Source organism: Dipodomys merriami, unplaced genomic scaffold (assembly GCF_024711535.1).
Source record: "Dipodomys merriami isolate MVZ:Mamm:240054 unplaced genomic scaffold, mDipMer1.0.p SCAF_11, whole genome shotgun sequence".
Lineage (NCBI taxonomy): Eukaryota > Metazoa > Chordata > Mammalia > Rodentia > Heteromyidae > Dipodomys > Dipodomys merriami.
In genome coordinates this window covers 28,166,737-28,189,179 of record NW_027202382.1, presented here as the reverse complement: position 1 = coordinate 28,189,179, position 22,443 = coordinate 28,166,737, and the positions used below count along the sequence as shown (strand labels likewise).

At 39.2% G+C, this 22,443-nt stretch overlaps 1 protein-coding gene across 1 annotated transcript in view; it reads right to left on the bottom strand.

The window, feature by feature from the left end:
- Positions 1–220: 220 nt before the first annotated feature.
- Ugcg (UDP-glucose ceramide glucosyltransferase) overlaps positions 221–22,443 on the bottom strand; it is a 34,339-nt gene continuing 12,116 nt past the window's right edge. Inside the window, exons 2-9 of the mRNA XM_070011630.1 lie at positions 14,133–14,274; positions 9,353–9,455; positions 8,061–8,162; positions 6,252–6,364; positions 3,577–3,755; positions 2,536–2,622; positions 1,504–1,693; positions 221–469 (exon numbers count right to left, since the gene is read on the bottom strand). Of these exons, the coding sequence (XP_069867731.1) occupies positions 299–469; positions 1,504–1,693; positions 2,536–2,622; positions 3,577–3,755; positions 6,252–6,364; positions 8,061–8,162; positions 9,353–9,455; positions 14,133–14,274 (1,087 nt within the window). The 3' untranslated portion in view covers positions 221–298. The remainder of the gene's footprint in view (positions 470–1,503; positions 1,694–2,535; positions 2,623–3,576; positions 3,756–6,251; positions 6,365–8,060; positions 8,163–9,352; positions 9,456–14,132; positions 14,275–22,443) is intronic.

The following is a 22,443-nucleotide window of genomic DNA, read 5'->3' as shown; positions in this document are numbered from 1 at the left end:
TGTTTTAAAAAATAAACATCAAGAACCAAACCTAGGTTCCTAGAACCGCTTCTTTTGATTTTCTACTTCCACAGAACAAAATGTACCATTTGGCCAAGATTACAGATGTGTTTTTTGTTGTTGTTGTTTTTCCTCTCCTTTCTTTTCACAGATGCAAGCGTCATGCAAAATAAATTAAAGAACAGATACGAAAACATACATGGGATAAAACTACTGAAGGTAGATGTTGAAAAGCGTTTATAGAAACATAATTTATAATACTTTTCTTTTTCTCCTCTGTACCGTTGCAGAGCTGCAGCTATACATCGAGGATTTCCTCGGCCGTGCCTCCGCAGCGCAGCCGGTAGCGGCCGGTTCTCCAGCTTATCGTGGGGTCCCACAACGCCGACAAAAAAATATATATCGTCATAGACTCGCGAATGAACCAAGCGACGGCATAATCAAGTTTTGAAAAACACAGCGAGCCACCCTAGTAGTTGAAACAAACACATTTTGTCAGACTAAGACACAGCTTTAAAAAAAAGAGAGAGAGACAATTCTTATCTGAGCACCAGTGGCTTATGCTTGTAATCCTAGCTAGGCAAGAGGCTGAGATCTGAAGATGGCAGTTTAAAGCCAGCCTGTGTAGGAATGTCACACACACACACACACACACACACACACACACACACACACACACACACACACACGGGGGGGGGATTTAATTCTTATTAAGTACAGAAAATTAACTCTGTTTTCTCAGGTAATTCAGCTGCTATGCAATACTGTTTAGGAAAATGTTGATCATTGGTAAAAGTAGCATTTAAGTAACTATTATTGTATTGAATATATTGTGTTGACTGAATCGGTTGCCTAATCATTTGTCTGAAGCCTTGATAAAAAATGGTTGTGTACCAACTGAAGTTGTAAATTAAGTAAAATTGTATTGCACGTTCCACTTGGGAAAGAGATTTTTAAATCTGCAATTAGAGCATGGTAGTACATGCCTATAATCCCAGCTACAGGAAGATTATGAGGTCATAGTCAGTTCAGGCAAAGACCCTATCTCAAAAACAAAAAACCACCATCACTGGGCTGGGAAGGTGGCTCAGTGGTAGAGTGCTTGCCTTGCATGCATGAGGCCCTGGGTTCAATTCCTCAGCACCACATAAGCAGAAAAACCTGGAAGTGGTGCTGTGGCCCACGTGGTAGAACACTAGCCTTGAACTGAAGAGCTGAGGGACAGAGCTCAGACCCAGAGTTCAGGCCCTATGACCGACAAACAAACAAAACAAACAAACAAATGCATCATCACCAACAATAAAGGCTGGGAGCATAGCTCAAGTGGTAGAGTGTTCAGCTAGTGAGCATATGACCCTGAGTTCAGCCCCTCGTACAGTAGAAAACTAAACACCCTAATATTAACCTTCAGTAAGAAACTGAAGAATGGCTCCAACCTTTCTAAATTAGAAGCGTTTTCATTCTACCAAACAACTACCAACCTTTCCATGGCTATCCACATACCTGGACACCCCTGAGTTGAATGTAGTCAAATATAAACCACGCCAGGCAATGACACATGAAAAATACCATAATATCCCATCTGAATACATGGTGGGCTGCCCATCCGATAATTAAACTGGCAACAAAGCATTCAGAAATTGGCTCACAAATGATTGTAGCAGGAAGCATGTTAATTCGCAATTTGGTCCACCTTAAAAAAAAAAAAAGATTTTTTTTTCCCCCAGATTAACAGCCTGGTTACAAGACTAACCAACGATCAATTTCCTAAAAGACTTCTGGTTTATTATTTATTTCTTCATTCTTTGCTCTACAAATCTATTCTCTACTTTTAGTCTATGAAAGGGAAAAGTCTTAAACTCATTGATACATGCTACATGAGTAGATTGTAAAATTCAATAAAGCTGTAAAGCTAAAAATTTAGAAGTCAGCATATGAAAATTCAAGTCTCAATGTGTTTTTTAAAACATTTCAGTGTTCACAACATATATATATATATATAGATAGATAGATAGATCATATATATATTCAATATGTATATTGAAAAAAGGAAATTCTTATCTGAGTGTCAGCGCTTATGCCCATAATCCTAGCTATTCAGGAGGCTAAGATCAGAGGGCTACAGTTCAAAGCCAGCCTGGGTAGGAAAAGTCTTTGAGACTCATCTTCAAGTAACTATCCAAAAGCTGGAAGTGAAGCTGTGGCTGAAGTAGTAGAGCTCCAGTTTTGAGCAAAAAAGCTAAGGGACAGTTCCTAGGCCTTGAGTTCAAGACCCAGTATCAGTACCAAAATTTTTTTTATACATACACACATGAAAGAAAGAGGGCAGGGGCAGGTGGGGGGGACAGAAAGGGAAAGAGATTGAGATTTAATTTACTTGAATACAGAACTGAACTTAAAACTTTATTTTCTGGACCTAAACAAAAAAACCCTGACATTTAGGTGTACTTCAGAACTGTATTAGAACATATAAAAATTACTCTCTCCTCACCACTTTTCTTTTAACATAAATGTGAAAAGGAGACAATTAGTTACCTGATCATCCTGGATTGAAACTGAGAAATTGAGTAGGAACCCGAGTTTTGCATGGCAACTTGAGTGGACATTGCAAACCTCCATCCTCTGCAAAGGAAGGTAATTACAAACTGATCTAATGTCACAAACATATGCAAGCCTCACGGGTATGCGATCCTTAATCACTACAAGTAAGCAACTTCTGAGAGCCAGCTCAAGCCCTGTTCCCAGGATTGAGTAATCATTACATTGGCCTAAGGTGTTCCATCTACAAACTTCAAGGAACATCACAATTTCAGAAACTTAAAAAGTACGATCATTCTGAAAACCCTCATGGAGAGGGTTCTAGATCTAATAGTTTCTTCTCTGAACACTGAAACCAACCTTCTCTCCATGCCCCCTGCAAAAGGAATGTGTGCTTCAACACAAAAATGTAAACAAAAGGTTATTTCACTGAACAAGTCAACCACCATCAATTCCCTTAAGGGAGAACTCTTAAAAATACGTTTGTTGCTTTTGTTTTTGTTAATTGTGCTTTTTTAAAATGATGGTATAAGACAAGTGATCTCTTAAAATCAAACAAATCTTTGTGATGGTAAAATTCTATGTCAACCACAAGACTCATTAAGTGGTTTACTAGCAAAGCACCAGAGAATGTGCCGAGAATTTCAAATTCTGAAATGATACTTAAAAATTGTTCACCTCCTTAGGGCTGATGATGAGTAGCTTTAGTTCTTCAAAAACACACTGAGATTCACATTGATACTAATGAAAATGCATGACCGCAGACACACTTCCTTTCAATCCCTTCAAACCACATTAACTTGAATAGAGGTAAATGGATTTGCTCCACTAGTACATGTCAATTAATATTTAATACAAACTGCTTTGCCAAAATCACTCTGCACCTACTAACAAAAAGTACTATTAAAAAAAAAAGTCCTTGATTGATGTTCTACCACTTGAGTCACGCCTTTAGTCCTAAGACATGGTTTGAATACAATGAACAGACCAATAGCAGTTAGGCACTACAAATATGTGGGCTTAATTTTGTCTTCTTACCTGTCAGCTATTGCTTTAGCCATGAAATAATCTTCAGCAATGTATTGAGCAAAAGCGATAAGTCCTCCTGCTTGATCTAGTACGTCCTTCCTCATTAAGCAGGACATTCCTGTCACACACTTGAAACCAGTGACATTGGCAGAGATGTAGGACCTTGGATGTGAAGTTCCAAAATACACCTGCCCCCAAAACCCCACCAATGTATACTGTTAGGACGTTATGTTAAAAGTATGGTGCTTATAAAGCTTCTTCCTAATAATTCTCTTTAAATATAATTTGAGTAAATATCCTATTGTTTTTATCTAACCTACCCAAATAAAAAGTAGCACACAATTGTGCTTACATATAACAGGCAGTTAGTAATTTATTTGGTTGGCTACACTTGTTATTTACATGCAGGCAGGATATGGTGGCACATGGCTTTAATCCCGGCACTTGGGAGATAGAGGGCAGGAGGATTTGTCAGTTCTAGCTCAAGCTGTCTGGAGCCCTACCTCTCCCCAAAAGGGAGATAAAGACAGAGACTAAAAGAGAAATCGTTACCCCCGCCCCAACCTCTGTACTGAGGATTAAATTTAGGACCTTGCACTTGCTAGGCAGATGCTTTGCTACTTGAGGAGCCTTGTCTCCAGCCCCCTTTTCCATTGGTGATTCTTGAGTTAAGAATCTTGCTTTATGCCCAAGCCAACTTGGACTTTGATCCTCCTCCTTGTACTTCCCCATGCAACTGAAAATGGCAGGCACTTACCACTGCATCCTGCCACTGCTTCCTCCATAACTTGGATAACTGGCATGTGCCACTGCATCCAGCCATCAAAGAGATGGCTTGAGAATTTTTTATGTCTGGTTGGCCTTGAATCATCACAACCTGATCTCCAGTGTACCTCGCCCAGCCATTGGTTGAGATGGATTCTCAAATTTCTTGTGTGGGCTGGCATACATAGGGGCGTGCATGCATCTATGTGGCATGCGCACACTGGTCCTAGGACTCCAATTCAGGACCTGGGAGCTGTCCCCAAGCTTTGTTGCTCAAGGCTAGCACTAGCACTTGAGCAACCACTTTACTTCCAGCTTTTTGTTGAGTAATTGGAGAAAGGAGTATCATGGATTTTCTTGCCCAGGCTGGCTTTAAACCACAATCCTTGGATCTCAGACTCCTGAGTAACTATGATTACAGGCTTGAGACACAGGTGCCTGGCTGCCAACTATATTTTTTTGGTAAGTATAAGAAAAGTACTAGGATCCCAAGTGCCAAAATGTTCAGACAGAAACAAAATCTTAGGCCGTAAAATTATTTCTTCTAGCTAGTAGGGGTATGAATTTATGTACTGCCTTGAGTACTTTTCTAAAATTTATAATTTAGCACAAGTTAACATTTATTTTATAAGGACTGGAGATGTTGCTCTGGAGCAGAACATTTGCTAGCGTATACACAACCCTGAGAGTAATCTCCAGGACCACAAAAACAGACAAAAAATAATCAACCCCCAAACATAAAAGGCTGAAAGGAAAACACAAAATAATCACCTCTGATTATTAACAACATTCCAGTTCATGCCTGTAATCCTAACTACTCAAGAGGCTGAGATCTGAGGATTGTGGTTGAAGCTAGTACAATAACACAGATCTGAGAGACTTATCTAATCAATCACCCGAAAGCAGGAACTGGAGCTGTGGTTCAAGTAGTAGAGTGCCAGCCTTGAGTGAAAAAGCTGAGGGACAGTACCAGGTTCTGAGTTCAAGCTCCAGTACCAGCATATGCACATGCATGCACACACTCTAGACTTAGATGGATTCAGTATAAGGACTTACATGAATAATTATTTACATTGAAGTATTACATGATATATAAAAAGTTTTTTTTAAACAATCAGTTTGAATCTTTATAAAAAAGTTATCCTATTCTTTTTTTTTTTTTTTTTTGGTAACTCATGGGGCTTGAACTCTGGACCTGGGCACTGTTCCTAAGCTCTTCAGCTCAAGGCTAGCGCTCTACCACTTGAGCCACAGTACCACTTCTGGTTTTCTGAGTGGTTTATTGGAGATAAAAGTCTCATGGACTGGGACTGGGAAGGTGGCTCAGTGGTAGAGGGCTTGCCTTGCATGCATGAGGCCCTGGGTTCGATTCCTCAGCACCATATAAGCAGGGAAAAAAAAAAGCTGGAAGTGGCGCTGTGGCTCCAAGTGGTAGAGCGCTAGCCTTGAGCTGAAGAGCTCAGTGACAGTGCCCAGAACCAGAGTTCAGGCCCATGACCAGACAAAAAAAAAAAAAAAAAGTCTCATAGACTTTCCTGCTCGGGCTGGCTTTGAACCACAATCTCAGCCTCCTGAGTAGCCAGGATTACAGGCGTGAGGCGCCTGGCCCAGTTATCATATTCTTTTATGTCAGTACATCTAGAGTGAACTTGTAGAACTGCAGCGTTTAGCCTGTGTCCAGTTGGCAAGAGAACCACAACACATTTCATTGTGTGAAGGTCACCAGGCTGAGCTCCATTCAACAGTGAAGGGAACCCAGGGGCCAAAGGGCTGTCTCAGGAATGAGAACAGCTGCTTCACCCTCTTCAAGATGTCAGGCACAGTAAACGTCGGTAGCCAATCCCAATTTTCAGAATCGTCTAAAGCCTCTAGAGGATGGATCTAGAAATGTGAACATGACGTGCAACCAGCCCGCTCACCTGTTCTAATGTGGCAGCAAAGCCCTGTCTGTCTGCTACATATGGCAGCCCGTGAACCAAGCCTACTTTCTCTGTCATTTGATTGACCATGTCAGTTAGCGTGTCTGGAATTACTGAAATTAAAAACAAAAAGCAAACAAACAACAACAAAAAAACAACCAGGTAGGGGAAAAGAGAGAAAAAGTTATTTTTAGCAAAATGCATGTTAATATAAAAAGTATGAGGTTATTATAAAAATAATTACTAAGGTGTCATAAAAGTAAATTTCAATATGTATATTTCATCAGTTTTTGGAGTAGAATACACCATTTTCAAAGCCTGTGTTGCTCAGCTAGTTTACTCTGCAAAGTTTTGAGCTTAGAATATACCTAAAATGTGCTAGAGGCAGTGTGCACCTTGAAAATGTTACCCTGTGTCAGAGCTCGACTTGGAATCAGAATGATGTGTTGGAGGAAAAGATTCAGAAGCTGAGGTCAAAGGGCATCAGTTCCTATCTCAACTCTTTACTCACAGGAAGCAAGTGCACTTCTCCAGACTTACAGAATTACTAATGGAATGTACCACTCTATTTCACTGAAATTTGTACACTGAAAGACCTGACAAGTATTTGACAGTAACAAGTTAAGATTATTGTTACAATATTTTTACAATAACTAATAATTTTCAAAGCTGCATCTCAAGGTAATGAAAAATTTTAAATCATTGCCTTGTCTTCGAATAGTAAGAATAGGATATTATTTTATTTTATGTGTCTTACTTAATTTCTTATTTCCTTTTATCCTTACTTGGGTGTGTGATCTTCAGATCTCAGCCTCCTGAGCAGGTATGATTACAGGCATGAGCCACTAGTGCCCAGCTTTTTTTTTTTCCCCCTTGCTTTTTTTTTTTTTAATGCCAATTCTAGGGCTTGAACTCAGGGTCTCTTGGCTCCTGCTTAGCTTTTTCACTTAAGGCTGGTGCTCTACCCTTGAGCTACAGCTCCACTTCTAGTTTTTCTTGGTTAATTGGAGATAAGTCAGTTGGAGATAAGAGCCTCTTGTATTTGTCTGTCAGGTTCACAATCCTCAGATCTTAACCTCCTGAGTAACAGATTACAGGCATGAGCCACTGGTGCCCAGAGTATTAGATCTAGGTCAATGTTCTGAATCAGAAGCAATTCCTCTCTACAAAGAATGCCTGCAGACATTTTTGGGTGTTCCAACTGAGATGGAGGTGCTAGTGGGCAAGGATGGTTTAACATAGCCTATGGGGAAGTCATGACAAAAGAAATGCCATCAGGCCCATGCCAACAGTGTTGACGTTGAGAAACTGAAGGTAATTAAAACAATAACAAAGCACTAAATAAGCTAATGTAAGTATAAGTGTTTAAAAATGCAAATTATAATTTCTGAATATAAAAGGCTTCGTGTTAAAATCACCTAAGTAAAAAGACATACATAAATCCTAGTAGAAATATTCCACCCAGGAAATCACGTACTTATTGATCTTGTCCCATTTGAGTAGTCCCTGGTTAGTGTATTAGATTTAAGCAAAAAGGTAGTGTCATACAAATAAGGGGAAAGTTACATGCATGATGGTTTGTAGCCCGGAAAATAGACTAGATTATTTTTCTAATGGTTAAAATTTTCTCTTACAAATGAAATACTTTAATAATAACATAATATTCTAAAAAACAGTAATCTTAGAAAGTAGAGGTGGATATAGTACCATGACTTTACTAGGCAACTAATCAAGACTGGTAAACTTCTGATTTTGGCATTTTATCATGAAATGAACAGTTCTATAAAATAAATAAGAAAAAAACCTCACCTCTTATTCCACTATCACAAATCCATATAAGATCATACTTTGCAACTTCATATCCTGGCATCAAATTATTAATTTTAGGATTAATGCCAACCTTTTTGCCACCTAAAAATATAAAGGCACAACAGGATATGTAATAGTGAAAATACTATTATAAAGATACATGGCAGGAAGGAGTGTAAAGGGTTTCATATTTAATCACTTTAACAGACATTTTCATATCACATCTTTTATATTCTTTTTCATTCATAATAATATATATCTTCTACATTCTTTTTCATTCATAATAATATATCTAGAAAAAAGTTATTCCCCAAAAGAGAATTCTATTTACCTCTGAAAATTCAAGTCTCGTTTTCTAATTCTTTTTTTCTTTTTCTGCCACTCCTGGGGGCTTCCCTTAGTTTTATCATTAAAGGCTAGCACTGTACCACTTGAATCATAGTTCCACATCTGGCTTTTTGCTGGTTAATTAGAGATAAGAGTCACACAGACTTTCCTGCCCATCTGGCTTCAAACTGCAATCTTCAGATTTCAGCTTCCCTGGTAGCTAGGATAACAGGTACAAGGCACTGGTACCCAACTAATTTCCTAATTCTTAAAGTTACCACATTAACAATAAATGTGAATCATTGTTCAATGGCAATTGCACAGCATGATGACTCTAGTTACAGTAAACATATGTTGAATAGCTGAAAATGGTTAAGAGGAAAAAAATTTTTTAACCACAAACACATATACAAACTAATGTATAGGTTAATTAACTTAATTTAGCTATTTATAATGTATATGTTTCAAAATGTTATGCTGCAAGCATAAAGATGTACACATTTTATTTGCCAATTTAAAAAAGTGATCAGGATGAAAATGTATAGAACTCATTTTGAAGCTATGGTAATTAAGACAACATAGAGAAATTAGCCATTAGTGTGGAGTTGAGAATTCTTATCAGGTATATATTTTTAACAAAGGGGCTGGGATGTGGTACTGGGCCTACCTAAAGGCAAATGCATCTCTGCACGCTTTTGAAATAAACCTGTAAACTTCCCCCTAAAATACTTTCTGCAATATAATACAAGTGAAATCTACTGCTTACTTGTAACTACTATAAATAATTCAGAGAATAGGCTACATATTGAAAATATTAAAGAACCAAAAAGAACACTCATATGTCTGATTGTAAAATTTAACTGTTTCACTGGGTGATAGTTTAAAAATGCCCTTATCTACAGTGTAAGTCAGGAAAGATTTCCTGATACTTAAGACTATCAAAGCAGATCTTATTTGTTACTTACCTATAAATAATCTAGCATCAACATTTGGGTATTTTCCAAGCAGCTTCTTACATACATCAATGGCTGGATCATCATGATCTTGTACACAAAGGAGTACTTCATACTAGTCAAAGAAAATATTTTACATTAAGTGCTATTAAAAATATAAGCACTTGGATTTACAGATTGATCGAAAAATTTAAAGAAAACAAGCAACTGTATGAGTACACAAAGTCTGAGTATCTATAATATATCTAACATTCAACACTGAAGGTAACAGGTTGCCTAGATGAAGAGGGACTTTTCCAGGACAGGTGTCTGTTTGCAAGCAGAGGGAACAGGAAAGACAGACCAAATACATCCTATTGCATCAAAATTAGGCCAGAAATAGTTGCAGACATATAAAGTACATACTGTATAAGATATGTAGATTTATATATGTGACAAAGGCATTTAAGCGATAAATAACATCTACTCTAAATGAGCATAATTCAAATACAGAAACCATAAACTCTAATCTAGGGAGAAAGCCTTCTATCAAATCTTGAATAAGACTGCTATTCAATTAGCTAACCAGAATAAATTTCTCTTTTTCTTTTCAAATAGTGAAATGGCTAAAAGGCTGAGAACAAGATAGGTAATAATCAAAAAATTAAACTGAGAACACCCGGCCCCTTGATGACTAAAGAACTTAATACTTGGGGCTGGGAAGGTGGCTCAGTGGTAGAGTGCTTGCCTTGCATGCATGAGGCCCTGAGTTCCATTCCTCAGCACCACATAAGCAAAAAGAAAAAAGCCAAAAGTGGCACTGTGGCTCAAGTGGTAGAGCGCTAGCCTTGAGCTGAAGAGCTGAGGGACAGTACCCAGGCCCAGAGTTCAAGCCCCATGAACACCACCACCACCACCACCACCAACAAAATATATATCCTCATTGATTTAGTCCTGTAGATGCTTTATTAGAGTAAAAAGGCTAAAATAAACTTTTTAAAAAGAATCCTCCCTCCTCCTGCCCCCAGGGGAACTAAGAACTGAAACCAGAGCCATGCACATGATAAACATGCTATCCCTGAGTTACAATCTCAACCCTGAAAAAAGCTTTCTTTTGTGTGTGTGTGTCCATCCTGGGGTGCCATCCCAGAGCTTTTGTGATCAAGGCTAGTACTCTACCAATGTGAGCCACAGTGCCATTTCTGGCTTTTTTTTTGTAGTGAAGACTTAAGAGTCTCACAGACTTTCCTGTCTCAGCTGGCTTTGAACCTCGATCCTCAGATCTCAGCCTCTTAAGTAGCTAGGATTACAGGCTTGAGCCACTGGACTCAGACTTAAAAGTGTTTTATGGTATTAATTATCATAATTGTACATCAAGTAACAATATTCTGAAACATCTTCAGCTATTATTCACAAGTAACTACACATCAGGTTTACAAAAACTTTGTAACAATCTATAAGAGAATATAAATTCTATGAGGGAAGGATCATAGGAGGGGGATAACTCAAGAAAATTCTAAATTCCAAGTTTTGATAGGTAATAATGTATATTCATTATCTATTTGCAAGCACTAGATAGTTTACATAGTTTATTAAATGTATTTGATAAAATCTTAACAATCTTCATCTTATTACAGGTATCAACAACACTTGTGCTCTGTCTTTCAACTCATCCTAGTTTTTATTTATTTTTTTTATTTTCTTCTGCTAGTATGGGGGCTTGAACTCAGGGCCTGGGCACTGTCCCTTAGCTTTTTCTCCCAAGGCTGGAGGTCTGCCACTTGAGCTATAGCTCCTCTTCCTGCCTTTTGTTGGTTAACTGGAGCGCCTCAGACTTTCCTGCCCAGGCTAGCTGTGATCCTCAAATCTCAGCATCCTGAGTAGCTAGGATTCCAGATGTGGGCCATTAGTGTCCAACTGTATTTTTCAGTTCAATTTATTGTTAGAAAATTAGTTGGTTGGAAAAAAATTCCTGGTAGGCATAGCTAAAATGCTCATAGTGAGGAATCTAAAACATGGCTCTAGACTTGAACATTTTAAAGTAACTCTATGTTTGCAAAGATGAAGAAAAAAATCCCAATGACTCTAACCTGTTAGTAACCCTGACAATTAGTTCCAAAAGTCTTAATAATTTATTGAAGTGAAATACTTTCAGAATCTTTTACTAGATCTACCCAAATCTTTCCTATATTTGATACCAAGTGACATTCAACTTCATAAAAAATGACCTGTGTCATTTTCTCACTTAAAAAACATGTGTCAATATAAAGGTAGGCTAATAAGATATACTTATACTGCATAGAAATTAGCATAGAAATAGGCTAGAAATTAACTGTAGGCTACCAGTGGTAAACATTCTTGCTCAGGTCCAAAATTAAATACAACTGGAAAACCTCAACATAAGTTCTATTTTCTTTTTCCCCAAGTGGCTTTGGATGTGACAAATAAAATAACAGAAGAAAAAGTTATCCCCAGAATAAAGGAAGATATGCTTTTTGTTTTGTTTTGCTTTGTTTTTTGGGTCCAGTTGTGGGGCCTGAACTCTGGGCCTGGGCACTGTCCCTCAGCTCTTCAGCTCAAGGCTAGCGCTCTACCACTTGAGCCACAGCGCCACTTCAGGCTTTTTTTTTTTTTCATTTTGCTTATGTGGTGCTGGGGAATCGAACCCAGGGCCTCATGCATGCAAGGCAAGCGCTCTACCACTGAGCCACCTTCTCAGCCCAGATATGCTTTTTTGTAAAGTGATGTTCACACCCAACAAAAAATAAACATAAAGTGCACTGGATGTGAGCTTTTTCTGTGCATACTGTTGGCATTGTTCCATAAACCTCTCATCTTGCTCTTGCCCCCTCCCCTTCCCTTGCCCACCCCCAAATCAAGTAAAATGTGGTAAGGTTAAGATTTTCTCTTAAGCCAGGTACCAATGGCTCACCCTTGTAATCTTAGCTACTGAGGAGGCTGAGATCTGAGGATCCTAGTGCAAAGGCAGGCAGGGCAGATAAATCTGTGAGACTCATTTCCAATTATCCAGCAGAAAGCTGGAACTGGAGAACTGAGAGAGAAAGCCAAGTGAGAGTAAGAGGCCCTGAGTTCAAGTCCTTGTACTGGCACACAAAGAAAACTTCCCCTAGAGTGTAGTACCTGCTAGTTACATAGCTAAGAATATTTTTATAATCTGAAAATATATGCTGTTATTCAATTAATGATGAGTATTGTCACAGCTTTCTCTTCAACTGAAATGCTACAATGACAGTAAAAATGGGGAAAGAACTTGAGATAATCCTGTCATGTAATCTTTACAAAATCTTTATTTAGAACTAATCAATTACAGATTCCTCTCAAATATACATAATTATTGGATATATATGTTCTTGGGGTTATATTTTTACAAAACTCTTTAATTGAAACCTGTAGTAACCTCCTCAACTATTTAAACCTCTTGATTACAGAATCATAAGGGCTGGAGCAGAAAAGTGACTGTTGAAGATGGTTATGAAGCTAAACAATCAAACTGCATTCTACCATAATAAATGCAGATAACTCTAAGCTATGTTCTAAGATTTACTTTCCTCTGCATCTTCCTATATATTATGGGGCTTGAAAAACTTCAATTTTTCTTATGGCAAAGTTTATATTATAATTTTATTTACATGTTCTTTCTTAACTATAAAAGGCCATGTTTACAATTTGAGTGTGAAAAAAATCTGTGCTATTCCATATTCTTATTTTTAATATCTTATTTCAATAAATAATATAAGCCTTGAATTCAAATCTCTAAAATTATAAAATTTAAAGCTGGGTGCTAGTAGCTCATGTTTGGAATCCTAGCTACTCAGGAAACTGAGATCTGAGGATTTGGGTACAAAGCCAAACTGCACAGGAAAGTTTGTGAGACTTATCTCCAACTAACTAGCAAAAGGTGGGAAGTGGATCTGTGACTCAGGTGGTAGAGCACAGCTTTGAGCAGCAGCACCGACATCCTGAGTTCAAGCTCCAGTACCAGCAAGTTTTTCCAAGAAACTAGAGATGAAACACTAAAGGGGAAACTATAAAAAGAATACTTTCATCTCAAGAAAACAGGAAGTTCTCTAGTACAGGAAGGCCACTGAGTTTATAGATGTATATATAGGTCATGAGACAGATAAGTGGTATGAACAATAAAATCATGCATTACAAATCAGAACAGAGAAATTAAGCAAGAGGAAATATCCTGACATTAAATGTAACCTATTGTCCTGGCTCAATACCAGTTTCTCAAGGACATTCCTGTTTCCATCCAGCTGCCTGGCAGTGCATCTCAGACCATTGAGCACTTTCCTCACTGGTGCCTTCCCTGTTCTATTCTTCAGGTATGACTCTCACCGATTTTTTGCGGGGAGGGAGCCAGTCCTGGGGCTTACACGCAGGGCCTGGACACTGTCCCTGAGCTTCTCTGTGCTCAAGGGTAGTGCTCTACCACTTGAGCCACAGGGCCACTTCCAGCCTTTTCTGTGTATGTGGTACTGAAGAATCGGACACAGGGCTTTGTGCATGAGAGGCAAGCAATCTACCACTAAGCCACATTCCTAGCCCACACAGATTTTTTTTTTTTTATATTCATACTTCCAGCACTTGATAGGGTCGGAAAGTTCCAGGAAGGTTACTCAGGGAATCTGACATACAGGTGGTAAGAAAGGCACCCCCCTATATGCAGTTCTAACGACTCAATTAAAGCTTAAATTTTTCTACACCTTCACCTCATAGGGTAGTACATTTTCTCAGAATTTCCAGTGAGGTCATATCCTCTCCCCTCAGGAGTTCACATTGTACTTACTTTGGGGTAATCCAGTTCAAAGAAGGTTTCCAAATTATTGATTAAATTGGGATCTACCCCTTTCAGTGGTTTCAGGAGAGAGACACCCGGGAGCTTGCTATATGGCTGTTTGTCTGTTGCCTTCTTGTTGAGGTGTAATCGCCTGAAAAGCAAATGACACGCAAATCATCTCTAGAGATCCAACATACAGCACATGCCATCTAATAAATCACTAAATGCTAATCTGAAATTTTATCTATCTATCTATCTATCTATCTATCTATCTATCTATCTATCTATCTATCTATCTATCTATCTATCTAGGGTGTAGTAATAGAGCTGTCCCTCAGCATTTTTTCTGCTCCATGCTTTACCACTTGAGCCACAGCTCCACTTCTGGATTGTTGCTGGTTAATTGGAGATTAAAAAAAAAGTCCCATGGGCAGCTTGGGCTGGCTAAAAACCACAGTCTTCAGATCTCAGCCTCCTAAGTAGCTTGGATTACAGGTCTGAGCCATGAGGGCCCAGCTTAATTTGAGGTTTTTAAAAGCTGAAAAAGGAAGGAAAGTAGAACCAAGTCAAGTAAGCTTCTAGTTCAAGGGAAACAGGAACTAAGCAGAATGAATATTCTCATGAAGATGAGAACTTCCATGTAGACTGTTTACTGTTTATTGCTGTGCCCTGTGCTTAGGAAGTATGCTGGCACGGAAGAGGCATTCCAGGGTAGGTATGAAAGCCAATGTTAGTACAAATATTACCATCAATGTGGCCAGAGAACTACATAGATAAATAAAACCCCTAACCAGCCCAGTAAAATACGGAAGGGTAATGAGCCAACTTTTTTGAGAATTTTTTATACTAAGTAGTCCAGATCAATATGCCACCAAAACATGGAAGCAGTAAGATGGAATAAATAAGCCCAGAAGGGCAAAGATAGAAAAAAACCAAGGTTAAACATAAAAGAAAGAATCTCAATGATGTGAAAAATGTGTGTTAGTGACCCTGGAAGATATACCAGCGCTGCCAGTTTGCAGAACAAACTGCTGGTCCACTCCACAGCTGCTCCAGCAGAGACCTTAATGAGGACTGCCCAGCCCATCAGAGAAGATGGAAGGCATCTCAGTTATCATCAGGCTGTCAAAGTGAGAGATGCCATTTGACAGAGAGAAAAAGTTTCTAAAAGAGCTCATAAAAGCCTTCCTTCCTACTTCTCCTAAGTACATTGCAAGAGCATCTTGTAAGTACAACTCCAAGCATCCAATAGTAATTAGATGCTAGAATAATCATGGCTCCATCTGCAAGACTTTCTAAGACACATGTTTCTCCACATTTTAACATCTCCAAAGCCAATTGGCAGCCAACTATGGCAGTCCTGGTTGGTATTGTAAAAACCAACTGAGGAGACCTTCCAGGAGATCCAAAAACACCCACTCAGCACACCTCTGATTCACTATAAATCTCTGCAGAAGTCCTGGCAGGGCATCAGTATCAACCTCTAGAGCAGTCAGCTGCAGGCTCATTCCCAGCAACTGACAGGGATGTGTCACTGCAAACATCTAATGTTTCTGAGCCCACCACATCTCACTGAAGTAAACAGGTTGCCTAAAATTGAAAACAATAACAACAACAAACCCCCAAACCCTTAAATTGATAAAAAAAAAAAGGTGAGCATTAACTTCTGAACCCAGCACCACATGTCAGAAAACAATGGCACATCATCTATGAGTGCCACTTAAAGCGTATGAACTGGTCTACCAGTTGCTACTTACTGGCCGGCAATTAAAAGAAATTGACAGGGGGCTAAGAGTGTGGCTTAGTGGTAAAGTGTTTGCCTAACATGCATGAAGCCCTGGGTTCAATTCCTCAGTACCACATACACAGAAAAAGCCAGAAATGGTGCTGTGGCTCAAGTGGTAGAGTGCTAGCCTTGAGCAAAAGAAGCTCAAGGGCCAGTGACCAGGTCCTAAGTTCAAGCCCCAGGACAGGCACAAAAATAAACAATAAATTAAAAATTAAAAAGAATAAAAGAAATTGACTTTATCTGAACACCCAAGCATATATGACCAGCAACTTACTATATTTTTCCAAATTATCAATCCAGTCCATGGTAGACTAGAAAAGTTAAAGGAATTAATTGTTTCTCTCAGAAAGTCTGAAAAGTTCATCTGTACAGGGCTACACAGAGGCAAAACCAGGATCTAAAACTTAACCACAAAATTGATCACTCTCCTGTTTCAAATAAAATAGCAGACCAGGCCATCTGACTTGCTAAAGGACTCCCACCCCACCCCCCCAAAAAATTGTAACAAACATTTAACTGAACATGGTTGAGATCACGAAAGTATTACGAGGTTCTCATGAAATAAGTTTTTTCCCTGTCACCCAACCTCCCATCTACTCTGTTCCATTCATTATCTCCCCAGCAGTATTAATGTCTTTCTTACCCTTTCAGAGTTTTTAAATGTATACAAATGGAAACATAAATACACACAGAGTAGGTGTGTGTGTGTAAATACACACACACACACACACACAGTTGTCTCCCTTCCTTTAAAATTCAAGTATCCACGGGCTGGGAAGGTGGCTCAGTGGTAGAGCGCTTGCCTTGCATGCATGAGGCCCTGGGTTCGATCCCTCAGCACCACATAAGCAAAAAGAAAAAAAGCCGGAAGTGCAGCTATGGCTCAAGTGGTAGAGTGCTAGCCTTGAGCTGAAGAGCTGAGGGACAGCGCCCAGGCCCAGAGTTCAGGCCCCATGACTGGACCCAAAAAAAAAAAAAATTCAAGTATCCAAAAAGCTTATCTTTAATACATTATTAAGCTCTTAGGGAAAAGGAAAATGTAGAAAGCCTCCAATGTCAGAACTGAGAAACTCCTGCTTGCACCAGGTTTATCTGCTTATCTGGGTGTCCTGGCCACACAGAAAAGCCTGAAGTTAGGATGAGAAGAAATCTGTTGTGAGAGCTTTATATAAAAATAAACTCACAGAAAGTCAGAGCAGAAAGCTCCAACACCCATTAGAGTGTACTTTAACTTACATTCAACCCTAATGGATGTGGAATACAAGAGGGAAAAAAAAAACTCCTGGAAAACACCCTACCATGTGGATTTGTGGCCTAGAAGCTAAAGTACTTGCCCTAAACAAAGCTGAAGAGAAAAAAAGAGAGAGAGAAAAATAGTCAGATATGATAAAATAAACAAAAATAAGTAAACAATGTCTAGAAATGAAAGGTATGCTTGCTGTTATGAGAAACTCAGCACACAGAACTCAGAAGACTGCAGACACACAGTGTGAAAGAGACCTGGAGGCTACATTCGAAGAAACCACCCAGAATGCATGAGAGGAATGAAAGACCAAGACGGAAATCACGAGTTTGAGACCGGAAGAGCAGGATAAGAAAGTCTAATCCTTTTAATTCTTATGTGGTAAGTGCCAAAAAAGTGTTTCAAAACTGTCACATGATGTGTTGATCAATTTAAGTTAAAAGCAGTGGCAGCAGTGAAACACATCAAAACAGTTCTAAACTGCTTTGTAGCTTTTATGTTTTAGTAAAAATTCAGAGTGAATTGTATTCTTCCCTTCTTTCCCTTTTCCTTTAAGATGTTAAACTAAACCTTCTATCCTTTGAAGAGCTTGTCATATCAAGAATGCAGTATTTTATCATACATATTCATATTCTGGCTCAATGAAGTTGGAGAGTCTGGGTTTATGAGAAAAGAGAGTAAGTAGAATATGTGAAACTTCTACTCAGAATCATTATAGGATAGACAGCAATGGGAGAGTCTCATACCTACTTACCCTTTATCTCTACTCAGTCTCTCTTTAGTATATTTTTCCATACCCCAAAGTTTATAATATTCCCCTATTCAGTTTATGATATTCCCCTAAGGTATAAGATCCTGCTTTGCAGATACAGCTTTGCTTTAAATAATGCTAACAGAGCCCCTTTGTACAAATTACCTATACTTTTGTCAAAATGATAAAAGAATGTCCATTAAATCATAATACATACGGACTTTGTACTGTTTACCACCCACATACCACCCAGCATAACTATTTAACATGGACTTACTGAACATACTCTGGGCCCCAATATACATGAAATACGATCCTATGGACTGCAGATAGGATGATAAGGAGACAAATTAGCCACTGACAGCCAACAATGACTTAATGAGGTATAGGGGTGGATTTATGAGGAGTAGGTGGTGATGAATAAGTACTTCCTACAAAACTCATGGATGTTAACACAGTTTTGGGACAAGATTATAGCAACTGCCTGCTACACACAGAAATAATGCCCTTGGCCATGACCAGTGTGTTGTAAAACAATCCACAGTCATATCTTCCAACATGTGACCAACACTCCATTTGATGGAGGTCTCATGTCTCAAAAGGCCTCGTGGTGGGTAGGCAGTGTTAACTTGAGCCTATCTATACACCTACACATTGAACAGGATTTTTTTCCTAGGTAAACACAGTTCTGCCCCAAACCTAGATAGTAAGTGTGGCTTGCTTTCTGCCAGGATCCCAAGTACCCCACTATCTCGGGTCCAGATTTTATATTGGGAATCCAGTTGTACTACTTTATTATTATGTATGTGGCTTGAAGCCTGGACATTTTTGTTGCAAGGGGTACCGTTCATTGATACATAATATACATATTGTAAAGTCACACATAAGTATACAACTTAAACAATTTCCTAAGGTGAAACTCCCCATAATCTATACTCAGATCATGAAAACAAAAGCATTACCAGAACCCCAGAAACTTTTGCCACGTCTCCTTCTGTTTACTGTTCTTTTCAAGGATAGTTACTATTCTGCTGGCTAATACCAAAAGACTAATTATATCAGTTACAATTGTCTTTTTTGGAGGGTGGGGGTGGAGAGTAATTCTAGCATTTGAACATAGAGCATTATACTTGCTTGCTAGACAAACACTCTACCAAGAGAGCTTCCAGTCCTTTTTACACTGGTTATATTTGAGACGGGGTCTCAACCCTATTTTAGCCTCCTCTCACATCTAGGATTCAGCTATAGGCTAAGACGAAGTCTGCAAAATTTTCTACCTGGCTGTCCTTGAACTACAATCCTCCTGTTTTCAGGACTACTGGCTTCAACTTCAAATTTTATGCAGATAAAATCCCATTAGACAAGACCCTATTGTGTTTAGCTTCTTTTGTTTGGCAGTATGACAGTGAGATTTAGTCATGTTACATTTAGTTATAGCTTATTCATTGTTACTATAGTATTCTTTATATTAATATACCGCATTTTTATTTACTGCTAATAGGAAGTTGCTATTTACAGTTGGGGCCATTATTGTGTTATAGTCTTGTTTCTGGTTCTTACACAAGTATTAAAAACTCTAATCTTCTCCCGCTATTCATGACTTAAAACTTTTGGACAAAATGAAGAAACAGACTGGATTTTCTCTCCCACCAGAAACAACAATAAGTCAATAACCCAGACTGGCCTCAAACCCACTACTGTAGCCCAGGCTGACTTGGAACTCACAACCTTCCTCCTACCTTTGCATCCCAAGTGCTAGAACTGCAGGGATGTATCACCAGGCCTGGCTTGCATTTTTCTCAAGTATCTCAAATGATTCTTATGATTCCGGCAGTGAACCACACTTGGAGAAATATTAGAGAAGAGTAGAAATTCTCCTGAGCCCAGCAAAACAGTGATATATGTTCTCAATTTGAAAAACTGTTGAACCAACAGTAAATAAACTGATACAGAGCTTAGGTCAGTTCAGCGTAAAAATGATACGCGTAAAATATCATTAAAATGTAGGATTAAAAAATATAACAAAAGGGGCTGGGAAGTTGGCTCAGTGGTAGAGTGCTTGCCTTGCATGCCTGAGGCCCTGGGTTCGATTCCTCAGCACAATATAAGCAAAAAGAAAAAAGCCGGAAGTGGTGCTGTGGCTCAAATGTTAGAGCGCTAGCCTTGAGCTGAAGAGCTGAGGGACAGCTCCCAGGCCCAGAGTTCAGGCCCCACGACCAGACCCCCCCCCCCAAAAAAATATATATATATAAAACAAAAAATATAGGAACCATCAAGTGCTATTTTCAGGTGGGCAAGAATGAGTAAAACTAATATTACAGTAGAGAAGGAAACTAAGAGTGAGTAGTGATCTAAGAAATAGAAAGACAGCCAGGATGGAAGGAAAGTCACATGAAGATTTATTTGGATGGCTGCTTTCCTTTTCAAAAGAGATCAGGAAAGAGGTCGTGCTTCTTGGCACTGCCAAGAGATCAAGACAAGAACTGAAATGTCCACCAGATGAAGTGTGTATTTTGCGATCTTGGAGCACTTGTGGCAGAAACTGGGTGGTTGATGGAGCATAAGGGTGGACAGATAAAAGCAGGTTTAAAAGTAAATGAATGGGGGAGTTTTGTAAGAATATTTGAGTGTCTGACCTAAGGGGAAAGAGCTAGTCAAAGGGAAAGGAAAACAATTAGTGGCATGACAGGACCCACTGTGCGAGGAGTAAAATGAATTAGCCAAGAATGTGGTCAGAAAGTGGAAATTTAGAACAGGTAATGGATGACAGAGATAAATACAGAAAGCAAGCACTGTCAGGGAACACCGTGGGCCAGGGCTGAGATTGAAGACAATGAATGTACAGCAGCACTAGTTCAAATCACATGTGATGGCCCTGAACAACTTTCAAAGTTGAGAAGCTATAAATTGTTGGATGGATCCAGAACAGAGACTGAGATTAGACAAGGCAAGACCACGCTAGGCCAGAGGTGAAGAGGAAGTATAGGTACTGAGGTTAAGAAAGAGTTAAATGAAGCCCAGACGTGGACTGGTGCTGCAAGACTCAAGGGCAGATAAATAGCCTAGGGCTGTCTTTCTCAATCTAGGCTGTGGAGTTTTTTTAAACTGCAGGGCTAAGACTGATTAAATCAGAACCTCTAGGGAAGACACTCCTGCACATTATCTCCCCTTTTCTATGGCTCCAAGGTGCAAAGGAGCAGAGTCTCAGACCTAGTAAGGCTCAGTTACATTACAGTAAGAACAGAACAGTGTTGGGGGAAGCTTTATAGAGAGGTCAGCAGTTATGGGATGGACTGAACACATGAAGACTGAAAAAAATGGTATGAGTGGTAGGAGAATGGGGAGAAGAGAGTGAGCAGTGGCATTCTCCATCTTCATGCAAAGATTGCCAATTGTCAGAAACTAAAACTCACCGTAGGTGGAGAAATTCCTGTATAGATATCTCATGCATGGGGATTACTTTCCTGGGTAATTTTTCTGGCCACCTCTGGCACTATATATAAAGGTGATTTAAGAACCTTGGCTTGTGACTGGCTGCTGGACGTTTTAAATCCCAGCTTACACAGATATTGTGCCTTAGGGCAGGTTACTTTAAGTTGTTGTTTTTTTCTTGTTGTTGTTTTATGTGATGTATCCTTAGTTTGTATAGCAGTGAGAAACACATGTGATTAAACTACAAAAGAAGCACTTAATGACAGTTATTATCCACAAGCTAAAAATAAAGAAAAAAAGTTCAAGGGCAATCTTCCACCAACTGTAACTTCTTTGAATTGCCACAGTTCTTACAAGAGTTTCAGAGATATCAAAACACGGATGGGCCATACCCCAAAATGGAAGGACTAGAAATTTTGTGTATTTTTTTAAATTCACATAAATTTATATTAGGCATTTATGTTGAATTTTTTAACATAAATCTAAGCTCTTGGCATTAAGAAAGACTAAAAGGGAGAAAGGAAATGATTAAAACTCCAATTCTAGTTAAAACTGTAAGGTCTACCCCAGGCCACGCAGGCCCTGAGCAGACATCTCCCAACCTCTTGGCTAAGTTTCTGCCCACTTTGTGTTACCTAGGTAACTGGGAAGAAGTCACCTCTCCCTCCTGCTAGGTCACATCCTGGGCTGTCCCTGGTCATACTGCCCAACTGACCACAGGAGGGTTCCAGGCCCTGAGGTCACATCCGGATCCAGTGTGGCCACACCTTTCCCTCACTTGGCCATGCCTCTTCCAATCCTTGGCCCAGATAAGTCTTGGGGGGAAGGGGTTGCCCCTTTGGGCCTTGCCCCTTTGGGCCAAGCCTCTCTACCACGCACAGCAGGAGGCAACAGTTTGGCAAATAAACTTCTTTTCTACCTTCTTTTCCTGCCTGAATTCCACATTGATGTTCTCTTCATCACTACCTACCTTACAAAAACAGAGTTAGATCATGTCATAAAATATAATTATGAGTAAGGAATTAATGAGTCAGGTGCCGGTGGCTCATGCCTGTAATCCTAGCTACTCAGGAGGCTTAGATATGAGGATCATGGTTCAAAGCCA